This window comes from Protopterus annectens, chromosome 9.part0 (assembly GCF_019279795.1).
Source record: "Protopterus annectens isolate FY-2018-M chromosome 9.part0, PAN1.0, whole genome shotgun sequence".
Taxonomy (NCBI): Eukaryota; Metazoa; Chordata; order Ceratodontiformes; family Protopteridae; genus Protopterus; species Protopterus annectens.
The window spans coordinates 1,522,238,250-1,522,254,290 of record NC_056743.1 but is presented as its reverse complement, the minus strand read 5'-3'; the positions used below and the strand labels follow the sequence as shown (position 1 = coordinate 1,522,254,290).

Here is a 16,041-nt window from a genome sequence, read left to right as displayed (position 1 = left end):
TGTGTTTATTTCCATATGGCACACTATATTCATAACATTTTTAAATTCATTGAACGAAGGAGGTGTATCTGAAATCCAATTTCTGGTTATTATTTTCCTAGCCACTGCTAGAATAGACCATAACAAGGGAAGCTTAACCTTTTTAACACTTTGAGGTACAGGTGTGTTGAATAATATGAGATTTAGAAATAATGAAATTATCTGTAAAAAGAGCCTGCAAAAATTCATTAATTGACTTCCAGTATTCTTTCAATTTTATACAGTCATAAAACATATGAGCCCAGTCAGCATTAATTTCTACATTACATCTCTTACATATATTATCTTTATTATTTATTTTATTCATCATCAAAGGTCTATATAAAGATCTATGTAAAAATTTCCATGTATAAAGTCTCCAGACAATGGAAGATGTAGTTCTATAGGCAGATTCCAATATATATTGTTTATCTTGTTGATTTGGTGGGTCCCCATTAATAGAAGTGAAATAATTCCAGTATGAATCTACACTGTAAAAAGTTTCTTGTCTGATAATTTTATGTATGTATGAAAGTTTACCTTTATCAGAAACTTTATGTTGTAAATTTAATATCAAGTAATCAATCAGTGTTGGAATAGATTCTTTAACTGTTATAGACATTAGATCTATTTTATTAATGAGATGTTGTCTAAAGGTCTGAACCTCTAACCAGCAAGTTTCTCTTAGATCAAATTCTTGTTTTAAGAAATCTAGATTTTTAACTTTATTATCAGATATCAGCTGATACCAGTACTTTAGATCATTATCTATAGCTAAATGAGTTCCTTCAGAAGTAGATGACAAAAGCATACCCTGAGTATACATTATAGGGAATATAATAAAATTCCATTCCCTATACTTATGGTGCATGAATATAAAGTTACGATAGCTAATAATAATATTTAATGGGTAACAAACCATATGTTTAGGTGTAAAAGGTGAAGTACAAAATTCCTTTAGTAACCATAACATGGAGTTATTTACAATCATATTTTTATGTGTTAAGGAGATTTTCATGAAGTGCATACTAATTAGCTCCCAATAATCTTTCCATTTTATGACATATGACTGATCTATTAATAAAGTAATAACTTTTACAATAGAAGAGATAGTATATAAATTAAAGTCTGGAAAAGAAATACCCCCTTGAGACCAGCTATTAGTATGTTTCTTTAATGCAATCCTAGGTCTATTAGGTGTCCATAGGAAATTTAACATTAGTGTATTCAGTTTCTTGATAATTATTTTTGTAGGTGAAGTATTATTGATTGTATTAAGTATAAAATCTTGGGGAATATTATCATTTTAATAATTGTAAGTCTCTCCTCCATAGTAAAAAACATATTATTCCAGGTATTAAAAAGATTTTGTATATTAAGAAAACAGGTATTATAATTATTATATATAATAGATTTAATATCTTTAGATAGTATTATACCTAAATAAGTTATCTGACCTGAATTGGGTACATATTTAGTAAAATCACTAATGAGAATATTTTTCGTGTATATATAGGTAGTATTTTAGTTTTTTCTTCATTGAATATTAAACCAGAAATACTTTTAAAATTCATCATTTTATCAAATAGAGACTGCATAGAAGAATTAGATCCTGCTGATGTAATTAGAACATCATCTGCAAAAAGTTGAATTTTGGATGTTGTATTTTCATCTATTTCAAAACCCTCTATGTCAGTACTGTTTCTGATTAAATTAGCCCAAGGCTCCATTACTAAAGTGAATAATAGTGGAGAAAGTGGACATCCTTGTTTTGTACCTTTAAAAATGGGTATTTTTGTGAAACATATGTTCCTACCTTAATATAAGCCAATGTTCCTTTGTATAAATGCTCAATTAGATTTACAAATGCATCTGAGAAGTTTGTGCACTTCAGTAAGGTAAACAGATAGTCCCAACTTACTGAATCAAATGCTGAACTTATATCAAGACTAATAAGTGTTAAATCTTTCTTTTTCCTATTTGCAAAATCAATTAATGTTAAAGTTCTTCTTATATTATCAAAAGTATTTCTATTTACAATGAAGCCTGTCTGATCTATATCTATAATGCCGGGATGATTGTCTTCAATCTATCAGCAAAAATACTCATAAACATTTTATAATCAACATTAAGTAATGAGATGGGCCGATATGAAGTACATCTAGTTGGATCTTTATTAGGTTTTAAAATTGGCGAAATAAATGTATATTGCCAAGATGGGGGGGTTATTAACTCAGTTTGGGCCAAAATAAAAACCTTATGTATTAATGAATATGTACTTTTAGAAAGGATTTTATATATCTCTGGTATAATACCATCATTACCTGGTGCTTTGTTTAATTTAAGCTTATTTATTTGTGTAATAACCTCTGTATATGAAATACTTTTGTCCAATAGTTTAATCTGTTGTTTATTAAGCTTTTTATTCATGTTTGTGGTTATAAACTCCTTTATTTTATCTTTAGGTTCCATGTTAATGTTATTATGGTTAATTTTGTGAAAGTGATTTCTAAATTCATCTAGTATTTCTGGTATACTAGAAACATTCTTCTTTTCCTTAGAGAAAAGATTTCTTTGATATGGTTTTGTTTATTCAACCTTTTTGTTTTATTTTTAAGTCTATGTAAGTATTTGGGGCTTATTGAATAAGACAAAAACTTGTATTCTCTAAAGTTATTTTAACTTTATGAGTTAAAATTTCTTTGTATTTCTCATTTAGTTTGTTTATTTCTTCAATAACTTTCTTGTCCATAATATTTTCTTTATTATTATGTTTATAAGAGTCTAATTTACTTTGAATATCTAACAATTCCTTATCCCAAGATTTCCTTTTATTATTATACCATCTGATACTTTGTCCATATAGATATGATTTTAAGGCATCCCAAACATAGACAATGGAGACTTCAGGAGTATTATTTATGTCTAAAAAATGTTTTACTTCTGAAAGTATATATTCTTTATAGTCTTAGTATGCTGGTATCCTTTTGATCTGAACATTATGAGTATTTTTTATCATGAATTCAAAAACAATTGAATTATGATCAGATATAGGACATGAAATGATTTTGGAATTAATTAAATCTGTTACCATCTGGTTAGAAATAAAGACCCAATCTATTTTTGAATAAGTTTTGTATCTGTTAGAAAAAAAGGTGTATGGTAATGATTTTGAATCTATCTGATTATTAATATCATTCAAATGATAAGAATTAGCAAAATCATTTAAATGTTTTGCATTAGATGTAATTGGTCTTTCCCCTATAGTGGTAGTATCACTTTCATGTAGTATACAATTAAAGCCACCAGCTAAAATAATATCTCCTATAGAGAATGATATGATCTTATCAAGATGATGTTTCACTGTATTAATACCAATTCCAGGTATCCAATATACATTAATTAAAGTGTAAGTCTTCCCATTAATTTGTATTGTAACCATACAAAACATTCCTTTGTCATCCTGATAAGACTTAATGGTTTTAGGAATAGGCATACTTTTATTCCATAAAATAGCCACTCCTCTTTTTCTGAGTGTGCTCTGAACTAACCAATACTGTATATTTGTTTGTGGCTAGTTTATCAATATCTTTTTCAAGAGATGGGTTTCTTGCAGGAAGACTAAGTTGGCCTTATGTAAATTAATGTATCTTATTAGGCTTGCCCTTTTACACGGATTATTCAATCCATTATTGTTTAAAGAAATTCCTTTTAAAGATGTCATTTGGCATTTTTAAAACTTAAGAATCTTATGATCAAAATAACAACATAAGTAATGTTACATCTCCTCCTTTAGGTGTACCTTTAAATATAGCTGTATTTATTGAATCTCTTATGGGATTTTGTATAGGATTCAATTTTGTTTGTAGTGACAATGAGTGTACAAAATATATTGTGGATGTCAAAACTATATACATATAACAATGAACAAGTGAAAATAACGTAAGGATTAAACCTTGCATCCAGCCTGGAGTTAAAACTCCAACTTAGAGTAGTATTTACCACTCAAGTTAACCCCTACCCTAAGCAGCAGTACCTCAGCTACCACCTTATCAGTTTAATACTGGTTATATTTAACTTAAATTAACAACTTTCAATTCAATTATCTAGCAAGACAAGACTACACATTTGATAAAACAGCATCATATAAACTAAAATAAACTTTTTTTTTTTTTTTTTTAAACTATTCATACTACTATATACATCTATGTAATATAATACACTTGTATTCAAATAGCATTCAAATAATCTTGATATTAGGAACCAAGAGAAGAGAGAGAGAGAAATAAAAGACGTGAAAGAGGGAGACAGAGTGAAAGAAAGAGAGAGAGAAAAAAAAAAAAAAAAAAAAAAGGCATATTTACATATTAATTTATTCAAAGTATGTAAAAATAAGTTCTAACATTCATTTAAATCAAAAACTTTGGCTAATATGGTTCAGACATTACATATATTAAGATGCATCTATTTTCTGTCATGTAAATGCAGTCAACAGCTCCCAAAAAAAAACCTTGAATTGCTTGTATATGAGCATTTTACTCATACTCATTATTGTCAATAGAATAAAATATTATATTTATAGAAATTGTTATAAATCATACTGCATAGTTATGCAAATTCTCAGAAACACTTGCATTATTGTAAAAAAAGCCATCTGTATTTTGTATGTCTATACTACTGCTTTAAAATATATCACATGACAATTTCTTCCATAATAGAGTTATAAAGTTATTTATGCTTGTCAATCAGATGAATTAAATGAGTTATAGTAATGTATATGTTTGGAACATAAGTTTTTAACACAGATTAGTATGCTGCAGTCAAGTAGATTTTTAAAAACACTTGAATAAATGTTTCATTTTCTATGCCTTCTAAAATAAGACATTTACTTACTACATGAAACTGCATCATTTAAAATCATTATAACTGACATATTTTATGAATTATAACATAGATATTTAAGTAATTATATAAAATAACTCACATTTAGATGTAGTTCATTTTCCTTCACATAGTCGCATTTGCATCAGTTCTACTTCCTGGTAGAGTGTTCTTCCTGAATCTGCGATGTGTCAGTGTGATATCTGGGTCAAAGGTCAAACTGACTGCTTTCAGCCTCTCTGTGAGAATTCTGAGAGTTGAAGCTTTTAAAACAACTCGAGGACACTGTTCATGAGGTAGCCCACATCCCAGATTGTCTCCCTTAACATTTTGGCGGGAAACTTGTTAAAAACTAGTGACAAGCATTCATTTAGCAGTGTAAATGCAACATGACAAAACCGTCGCGATGTATTTTACAAGTTATTACAGCCTCTATGTAAGTGAAATTAAGCCCAAAGTTATTAATAAGTAATAAAACTCAATATTTATGTCCCAACTCAATTTTTATGCAAATCTTATTATTTACTGTGTCTATATGATCAAAAGCATTTCTATATATTAATATGAAAAAAAAATAAAGAGAAAGAATAAAGAAAAGAAAAAGAGAGTAGAAAATAAAAGTGTAAAGCAGAAATAAAAAAAATGTAAGAGAAAGCTATAGGATGTATATACAATGGAATATTACTTACTGTTTATATTAATAGAGTTAAAAATAAAACATATTTACTATTATTTAGTTCTAATTATTATTAGTTAAAGCATGACAGATTATTTACAAACAAGCATAAGCAGTATAATCAAGAAAGTATAATTAGGAATAGCATTTGAAGAACATATAAACTTTTTACAAGGAATAAATATGTTATTATTCTATTAATCATATTTTCATTACTCTTCTCTCCCTGCCCTCCCCCACCCTTTACCCACTACATAATCTAAATAGAATGTCATTCTTTAAACAAAGAAAAGAATAAAAGGAGAAAAAAGAGAAAAAAATGTATCAAATTACTGACCTTACTTCTCTTTTTCAGAAAGAGAAACACATTGAATAATAGCTTGTTATTAGTTCCTCAGATATTTTGACTGGTTATGAAACAAAACATTTCTTTGCACACAGAGAATAACTTTGATTAAATCTTTTTCAGAATATTTGTGGCTTTCTGGAAATGCAGGAACTATATTTAAAAAGATTAATAATGAAGTAAAATGATGAGAGAAAAAAAGAAAAAAACATAGAACAAATCATTTGTTTTTTAGTCTCTTCTTCTTCTCTGAAGTCTTCCACGAAGTTTCAGTTGCCAGTCTCTTTAATGAAGGACTAGCCCATTCCATTTCCTCTATTTTATCCAAAATCTTATTTTTTTTGATAAACAGTAAAGCAGAGTCTAAGTCATCAAAAATTTTAGGACCATCAGGAAGGAAGATTTTTAGCTTGGCAGGAAACAGAAGGTATGTTTTAAACTGTGCTTTTTTAAGCTCCCTTATTAGTAGCAGAAATTCTTTTAGCTATTACCAAGGAAGAATAGTCATTGTCAAAACGCACAGTTGTCTCATTAATCTCAACAGGAGCTTTAGCCCAAGCAGATTTAAGAACCATCTCTTTATCAAAAGATGACAGAAATCTAACTATAACTGATCTAGGATAGTTTTTGTTATTAGCTATAGAGCTATGTGCTCTTTCGATACCAAAAGAGAATGCTTCTGGTAAGTCTAAAGTTTTAGGGAGCCATGTTGTTAAAAAAGAAGTAATATTGTTACCTTCAATATTTTCTGGCAGTCCAAAAATCCTAATGTTATTGCGCCTAGATCTATTTTCCAGGTCATCCAGCTTTGTTTGTAAATGTGTATTTTGTTTCAGCAGAAACTCAATGTTGATTTCCTCTTCTTGGATTCTATTTTCCATGTCATTCACAGCTTCTTCTATGCCTGTCATCTGGATCTTCTGTTGTTGCAGGTCTATATGTAACAAGTCTATTTGTTTTGTAGTTTTTCTATGAAGGTATCTATTTTAGTATCCATTTTATCCATCTTAGCAGTAAGTTGCTGGATTATAGTTATCAGAGACTGAAGTTCTTTCTTGATGCTGGAGTCTTGAGAATTGTCTTACTGGAACTCATTTCAGACTGATAAACTGACAGGAAAATTTCCAAAGTGATTTCTGACAGGAATATTGTTAAAATTTCCTTTCTTTTTTAGATATAGTTCAAGAACTATATAAAACAAACATATTTAGAAAGAAAATTACTTCAAAAATTATTTTTTAAGTAATTAATTCCTGTCAGTGTAATGAAATTGGTGGAGCTGAAGAAATCTGCTGCTATCCTGTGTTCATCCTTGGCCACGCCCCCTGTTTCAACCATTTTCTGAGTAAGTTCTTGTTATGATTAAAGAACAAAAGCACTAAACGTTACTAGCTTTGTTTGAGCTTCCATTCTAGTGTTCCAAGTTTTTTGTAAGTTTGCTGGTAGACTTTGGCATTGGCTTTTTTTGTCTTTTTTTTTTGGTTCAAGGTATTTAAGACAAGTTTTTCAGGCTAAATGTGTTTTACATTGAAGTATACAGTTATTTGCAGAAAAATTAATGGTCATGAACAAATTAGTTATTCATTAAATAATTTTATATAATGTTCAGGCTTTCAAAAAGAAAAGGCTGAGGTACAGTTTGAGAAAAAGGTAATAGTGTAGGTATAACAGGAAGTGGCTGTATATGATGGGATTAGTAGAGGCTTTGGTCAGAAACAGCATGCCCTGAAACAGCATCAGTATAGTGGAACCACTAATTAGCTGAATTAATGCAGTGTCTGAAGTTACTAGTGTTTTGCTTGTAGCCTTCATGGTTTAGATAGCTGAGGGTGCTAATAATAAACACATGCGTTCATTTTATAAAGATTCATTACGTTTGTTCTTGACCCCCACATGCCATTTGGAGTATTTTTTTCTCTCTCGCTGTTGCCCCTTCATACCACAGACATGAAGTTGCACACTGACTCTGTGTGTTTTTCTCAGGTCTGCATGATGGTGTGAGGTCAAGTTCCAATAGCAGAAGTGGTAGTCATGACCGTCGTGAAGATCACACTGACACATCGGACAGCGAGTCTTTCTCCTTGAGGGTTCGAAAGATCAACCAGCAGCCAGCAGTGAGCAAGCCAGGAGAAAAAGGATATGATCCCAACAGGTCAGAATTAGGACGCTACCAGTCTGTGTTTGTATATTTTTTTTTTTTTTTTTGTATTTGTGTATAAAATAAGTGAAACTTTAAGCGGTGATTGTGCTTTGTTTTTCTGATGATGCCCTTGAGTTTTTATTTATTTATCTAGGAGAGAGACTGTGGTATTTAGCATTTTTAAAATTATAGAGGCTAGCATACTAAACCATACTTCAGTTTATCTGGTGCAGAGTAGAATAACTTCCAATAGATTCTGAATTTCATGTGTGTGTGAGAGAGAGGACCTAACTTAATGACAGACTGGGCTTTGTTGTTGTCCACTCTTAAATGGTGTACTTATTATGATGAAACATTAATACAAGATATATTTATACTTTTGGGTGAAATATTAATGTTATGTTGTCTTATCTCGCCGTAATTCTTGCTGGTTGAGTTTGGAGCCGACTCGGCCGAATACTAAAGCTCGAGTGCTTCCACTTGCTCAAGACTAACCCCTATCCCATGATGTTCTGGGCCATATCCCCAGATCTTGTTTGCCACTCAAGCAATCGAGAAATGTTCCTACTGGCTCGTTGGCCAAGTATAGGTTTTCTAATTCTATTTGTCTATTTTTTCTCTCTCCCTACTACCTTTCTTTCTAAATCATTAGTTTTCATGTATTCTGCGTTAGATCATTGTAGTAGTTAGTTTTTCCCCCTTCCCAACTACCGGTGAGAGTTCCGTTTAACTTGGAGGGTTCTCCTGGCTCATTTAAGTTAGAGGGCCGATTCCCCTTAAGGTTGTATATATACACTTGTAATTTTTCTTCACTGTAGTTTATAGTGGTAGTTACAGTTTGTTGTGTGTGTTTTTGCAGTTGTAGCCTTTGTCTTAGTAGTTAGTTAATTTGTTTGGCTGTAGTGATAGGATGTCTAAAGATAAGGATAAGGAACCCAGGGAGCATAGGCAGTCAGGGTTCAAGAAGTGCGATAAATGCACTCAAAAGATGTCTTTCACGGATGGGTTCACGAGTTGCGTTTTTCTGCCTCTGTGCCATCCATTTACAGGACCCCTGCACCATATGTCACGGATGCAGTAGCAGGGTGCTCCATGAGAGAGAAAATAATTTGATGGCAAGGGGTTTATTAAAAGGGCCTTTTCAGGAAGCTTTAGATACCTCCCAGGGCTCCAAATCTTCCTCCCCTTCTTTAATCCAGACTAAATCACCGAAAAGACTGGCTATTACAGCTCCAGTTTCGGAGCCACCAAAGAAAATGGTATTATCGGAATTGAGGGCTCTTGATTCCAACAAATCCAGAACAAAAGAATCATCTTCGGCACCTAGAGTGTCCATGGAGCCGATAGAGATATCAAGGCGTCTGTCTCCTTTATTGGAGCCGATATCTCCCAACACTGAGATCTCCTATTTTAGAGAGAGGCAGATCTTCTTTCTTGTCCACCCGTTCTTCCAGGAGTTTATCTGATGATGACGTGGAGTGGGTGGTGAAGAGATTGCTCTGAACACCGGCCCTGGCTAAAATTTTGTCGTCTCTGGCCCCAAAGGAATCGGGGCCACCCCATTCGGTGCCTGCCTTTTCGTTTCCTTCTCTGATCACCCAGGAGTCTTCGGAGCCAGAGAGATTGGATCTGATAGTAGTGGAAACCGTCGACACTGAGACCAACTTTGGAATCTTCGGTTCAGACCTTGACTCTGATGTCCTTGGCTCCTTCCCATGTCAAGGACTCTTGGAGCCCATGCTCGTTACTTGGGTCCAGGGAGGAGAGTCGGCCTGGACAGTCATCCAGTCCGACTGTACCTCTCGGTGCCTCTGCTAAGTTGAGCTCGGCTCCTACCTCAGTTTTGGAGCCACCGGAGAGTCCCTTTGGAGCGGGGCAAGGGGGCTTTCGAACTGATGGAGAGGGTGCTGTCTCCCCAGGCAGCCCCGCTGTCGGAACCAACTTCTCATCCCTCCCAGGTGCCAGTGTCTATCTCCTCACCACCGTCCCCTCCCAAGCGTAGAGACCCAGAACCTCAGGAGGCCCCTGCAGGTGGCGTTCTCTTCCGAAACATCTCTGGCGTATCCCTCTGAAGAAGTCCCTAGGAAGAGACTGTGCAAGAGGAAGCACATGACTCTGAAGGGTCCCCCTCTGAGGATGTCTCTTTCTCCAACATCCTTGAGATCCTGAAACAGAGGTGTGGCTGGAAGTCCACCAACCATTCAGAGGACAAATTGGTATACCTGGAGGATTTTGGGTCTCTCACTTCCACCTCCTGGGTGACTCCCCAATTTGACCAACTATTGGGTGTCATCTCTCGGAAGGCTTGGACATCACCTGATACAGTGGAACCTGTTCTGAGGAGGCCTAACAAATTTATTACTGTACCCTCAGAGAAGGAATTCCTGACTAAGGGTGTCCCTGTAGATGCGGTGGTGGTGGTGGCGGCGGCGGCCACCAAGAAGCAGCTATCGGAGACTACCTTGTCTGTCCATCCTCCTAACAAGGAGTCTAGGGCCATGAACAGATATGGAAAGCATGCCTTTTCTTCAGCGGCCTTCACCCTACGGTCGCTGAATTACCTTACTCATTTTACGAGAATTCAGAGGGATCTCCTCAAAGAGCTTGGAGATAACCCTTCTGGGTTCTGTAGCTCAGGGGTCTACAGACAAAGTATCCTCACAACTCTCCACCCTCAATTCCATAGTTAACTCCTCCATGAGAGTCATTTCATATGCGACTGGTGGAGCAAGTAGAGCTGCAGCGACAGGAATTTCCCCTGAGGAGACATTCCTGGATGCACCTTTGCAACTTTGCCGAACCCTTCAAGTCTTCCTTCACCAATGCCCCCTTTGATGGTTCATCTCTTTTTGGACCAAAGGTGAAACAAACTTTGACCAGGTGCAAGCAGGAAGGGAAAACCTTATCTGTCGTCGGAGTCTATTTTTCTGCCCCGTGGGGACCTTATCTCAAAGGTCAAAAGGGTGGAATGATGTGGTTCTGCAAGTCCCAAAAAGGTTTCTTTGGCGCATGTGGTGACCCCCCCCCCCCAGAGGCAGAGGGGGAAGTTATAATGGAAGACACCAATCTCACGGCGGGAGGGGGGGGGTGGTCTGCAAAATCAGGGCGACAGAGGTGCGTACTCTGACAGGCCCTTTCAGCGCTCCTGAAAGGAGACTCACCTTCCCTTCTCTGGAGGCAGTCGGGGGTCGATTCTCGCTGTATCCAAGCACCTGGCAAAAAATCTCCTGAGACAGATGGGTGCAAACAATTATATCCAGAGGTTACTTCATACCATTTTCCATCCCCCCGTCTGGTAAGCCGGTCCATACCAGATGTTCCAGCCGGTCAGAAGGACCTTGCAACACAAGAGATACTCTCATTGCTAAGAAAAAGAATCATCCAAGACGTCCCCACAGACCAAATGAGATCTGGAACTTACTCAAGATTCTTTTTCGTTCCAAAAAAGACAGAAGACTGGAGATCCATTCTAGATCTCAGCAAGCTAAGCAAAGCAGTGAAGAAATCAAAGTTCCGGATGGTAACTCTGCAATCAATATTCCCGTTTATTGGGAAAGACAACTGGATGTGCTCAGTAGATCTCCAGGATGTGTACTTCCACATAAGGATGGACAGGCGTTCCAGGAGACACTTACGCTTTCGAGCCTTGCCCTTTGGTCTCACTACAGCCCCCAGGGTGTTCACCAAATGCATGACAGTGGTCACAGCTCATTTGAGACATCCGGGATTCCATGTGTTTCCATACCTAGACGACTGGCTCCTTACCGCCACCACCAAGCATCTACTGCTACGAGCGAGGGATGAGACAATGTCACTTTGCAGCAGACTAGGCATCACAGTCAACTTAAAAAAATCTGCCTTGTCGCCATCTCAGCATATTAACTTCTTAGGTGCAGAATTGGATTCTTAGGTGCAGAATTGGATTCAAGAGAGATGACTGTAAAACTTACCCCAGACAGACTACAGTCACTTCATCAACGAATCAGGTTCTTGATGTCAAAAAAGAAGGTGCAGGCCAGATATGTGCTGCGAGTTTTGGGTACCATGGCTGCAGCTATACTCCTAGTTCTCCTAGCACAACTACACATGAGGGTTCTGCAATGGTTGCTGTTGACTCAGTGGTCAATGCAAGATCTTCCTTTATCTCATCAGATTATCATCACGGAATCGTGCAAAAAGGATCTTCTATGGTGGTTACAGACAGACCAGTTAAATCAGGGCTGCCCCTTTGTCCTTCCTCAACCGAATGCAGTGCTGACCATGGATGCTTCCCAGATCGGGTGGGGGGGGGCCATTATCTAAGGGTGACAGCCCAAGTCCTATGGCAAGAACATGAAAGCCACTTGCACATAAACGTTCTGGAGTTGAGAGTGGTGCTCTATGCATTGCAGGGATTTCAGGACTCTCTACCCATAGGGACGGTTGCAGTTCAGACAGACAACATGTCAGTAGTGTGGTACGTAAACAAGCAGGGAGAAACCCAAGTCTTTACACTCGATGCTGGGAGGCTCAAAGAGTTTGGCAATGGGCGATCGCTTCTCAATGTTTTCTTATAGCAATGCACATCCCGGGGAAATCCAGACTGATAGTGGACAAACTCAGCAGAGCTATTCTGTTGCCTTACGAGTGGTCCCTGAAAACAGAGATTGTGGAAAAGATCTTCCAGAAATGGGGCCAGCCTTGCTGCGACCTTTTTGCCACGTCCATGAATGCCAAATGGAGCAACTACTTTGCCCTCATTCCTCCTCTGGGGAAGTCACCCAGGGATGCACTAGTTCACGATTGGCCCCTGGGACTACTCTGTGCCTTCCCCCCCTTTTCCTCTAATTCCCAAAGTACTGCAGAAAGCCAGCTCGTTGAGCAGCACCATGATCCTCATTGCTCCTTACTGGTCTCGACAAGTTTGGCTCCCCTTTCTTTGGCCCCATCTGTTGGAGGAACCTCGGATTCTGGATCCAATTCCATACCTCTTGACCCACTCTTCAGGGAAGTTCCATCTGTCTATCCAAGCCCTCAATTTGACAGCATGGCTGCTCCAATTCCACGCTTAGCCAGGTGTTACTCTTTCTCCACTGCAGTGAGTCATATTCTCGCCTCTTTCCACAAACTGTCCACGAGGAGATTGTATTCCAGTAAGTGGAGAAGATTTTCATGCTGGGGTGCGGGACAGAACATAGAACCCTTTATTGCTCCCATTACTGCAATCCTAGAATTTCTTTCCAAACTTTTTGACGAAGTAACTGCAGCAGCTACCATCCGAGTTCAGTTGGCAGCTGTCTCTAATTTCCATACAGGAGAAATGGGAGTTAGGTTATGTAAAGCTTTCCTGAAAGGTACTTTCCTACTCAGACCTCCGATTAGAGAGCCCCCAGTCCCGTGGGATCTAAGTCTTGTTCTAACCTCACTCATTTTACCTCCCTTTGAGCCCGCATTTCTTATGATTTGAAGTATTTGTCATGGAAGACTCTCCTTTTGGTAGCCATAACCTCTACCAGAAGGGTATCAGAACTACAAGCTCTTTTCTATTCGTGCCCGTTATATCATTTTTCACAAGGACAGGGTATCCTTGAGAACCAATCCCTCGTTCCTCCCCGAATGTTTGTTCAGAGAACAATATCAGCCAATCCATTGAGTTACCAGTGTTCTTTCCAAACTACAACAACAGGGCTGAGTATAAATTGCATCAGTTGGATGTACATAGGCAGTTGCGTTTTTACCTACATAGGACGAGGGACTTCAGAAAATTCGACCAGCTGTTTGTGTCCTTCTCTGACAAAAAGAAGGGATTGCCAGTTTCTAAAGTAACTTTGTCAAAATGGCGTACTGATTGCATTTCCTTCTCTTACAGTAAAAACAGTAAACAACTACCAGGAAAGATAAGAGGACGTTCCACAACAGCAGTCTCAACATACTCAACCTTTCAGGCCAGATTTCCTATTGATTCTGTTTGTGCAGCTGCCACATGGGTAAGACCTCATACCTTTATAACTCCTTACAAAGTAGATGTGGCCTCCCGGAACAGGTCTTCCTTTGGATCCACTGTATTAAAGATGCTTCTTTCCTGAGTCACCTTGGGATAATGGTGCTAGGGATGCTGTCCCAACCAGCAAGAATTACGACGAGATAGGATAACATAACATTAAGAAGTTATGTACCTACTATAACATTCCATGTTTGTTGTTCATCTTGCCTACATTCTTGCGTCCCACCATCCTGTATTCCTGGAGAAACTGGTGGACAGTACTGTACCTATGTACATAGTTATGATAATTTGGAGTCTCTGTTTTTTTGTCTTGTGCTAAACAGTTATTTTGGTTAGTCTAAATTTTTCGCTTGCAAACAAGATCTGGGGATATGGCCCTGAGTATCATGGGATAGGGGTTAGCCTCAAGCCAGTGGAAGCTCTCGAGCTTTAGTATTCAGCCAAGTCTGAGCTGTGAATGGCTCTGAACCAAACCAGTAAGAATGTAGGCGACATGGACAACAAACATGGAACGTTATGGTAGGTACATAACTTATTTTCTTTACTGGCTTGCACTGTTAATCTGTTATGTATTTGCAGGTAATACTGTTTTTGTAGTGTGTCCTGGAATGCTTCTAACACTGTACTGATCTCTGCAGTGTTAATTATACCACTATTTTTATTGGCAGAATGGTGTACTTTGAGAGTAAAGGCAAGTGTTTTCTGATGATTTCTGAATATTTTAATCACAGTATCTTAAGACATTACTTGTACTTGGAAAGCAGTAAACATAATCCTGATCCTTTAAGTCATTAGTAGCGGAGATGTATATTTTGCAAGGGTGGGGCATGGGCAATTTTACTGACCAATTGCTACCTGGAAATGCGAAAGTACTTCATAAAGAAGATTGTGGATAGGTGGAATGGACAACTGGAATGAGTTCTGCATAAAAATCCCTGGTTACATTCAGGAGGGCATGGGGCAGTTGGTAAAAATGGGAGGAAAGGAGGGGAGATGGAATGTTTAATGCATTTAAAGGGCACACTAAGAGTTATTGTTAGCTTTTACCATCATGCAGATATAGTGCAAAACTAGTGCTAAAGTTTATAGCTGATAGTTTATGTAATGCTGTTTGATGATTTAATTTGATGTGCTGCAGTGAAAACAGGTTAGTGAAATTAACACCATTGACTATTCAGGATTCAAGCACATGTGAAAGCACTAGTCAGTGTAATGCAGATAGTAAAAACACCCAAAATTCTTCCACCTCCAAAACAATTGTTAACTGACTCAACAAAATTAGCAGTGACTTTTTAAAGATGCTAGCAGCTGTAATTGTTTCCTCTATTGCTTCTAAGGGTTCCTTTGCCCAGGAACAAGTTGATTCTGGACCGGACCGGCTGCGTCAAGGTCCGTGTTCTATCCTGTTCTTTCTTGGACTTTGACAGGTTGGCAGTTGTTTTAAGAGCCCAAGGTGGAAGATCTGGATTTCCTTCTTCTGCCCCTTCTGTTTTGGGATGTTGTGAGTTTGGCTTTCCTCCACTGTATTCCAGTATTAGTACTACTTTCTCAAGTACGGATTATGTTGAGGTCCATGTTGACCCTTTGGCTTTTGGACATTGGCACCGATTTGCAGCACAGGGATTAGTCCCTGCCTTTTGGGTGCTATCTTAGATGCTGGCCAATGTCAGCATTCGAGGCTGTTTTTTTCCCTTCTGCCGTCAGTATAGAGGTATTTTGGTGTTTCTGACAACAGGGTAACAGTAGCTGTAAACCAAAAGTTCTTGAAAAGCTTTAACTAGAACCAGACATCTTATGAAGTCACCTGTGGTCACCTGGTTCCAATGCTCACCTGTGGTCACCTGGTTCCAATGCTCAAGCAGAAATTATCAGAAAGAACCCCACCCACTTTAATTTTCACCTGGGATCCCTTGTATATCCTCCTAATCAACCTTATATTTTTTCAGGAAATGCAAATGCTTCCATTACCTTGCTCATAAAGTCCCGGCTTACTTTGT

The 16,041-nt window shown here is 37.4% G+C and overlaps 1 protein-coding gene across 1 annotated transcript in view; it reads left to right on the top strand.

The window, feature by feature from the left end:
- The window catches only part of GNL1 (G protein nucleolar 1 (putative)), a 969,220-nt gene that overhangs the window by 69,765 nt on the left and 883,414 nt on the right, over positions 1-16,041 (top strand). The window contains exon 2 of the mRNA XM_044084464.1: positions 7,905-8,073. Coding sequence (XP_043940399.1) covers positions 7,905-8,073 — 169 coding nt within the window. The remainder of the gene's footprint in view (positions 1-7,904; positions 8,074-16,041) is intronic.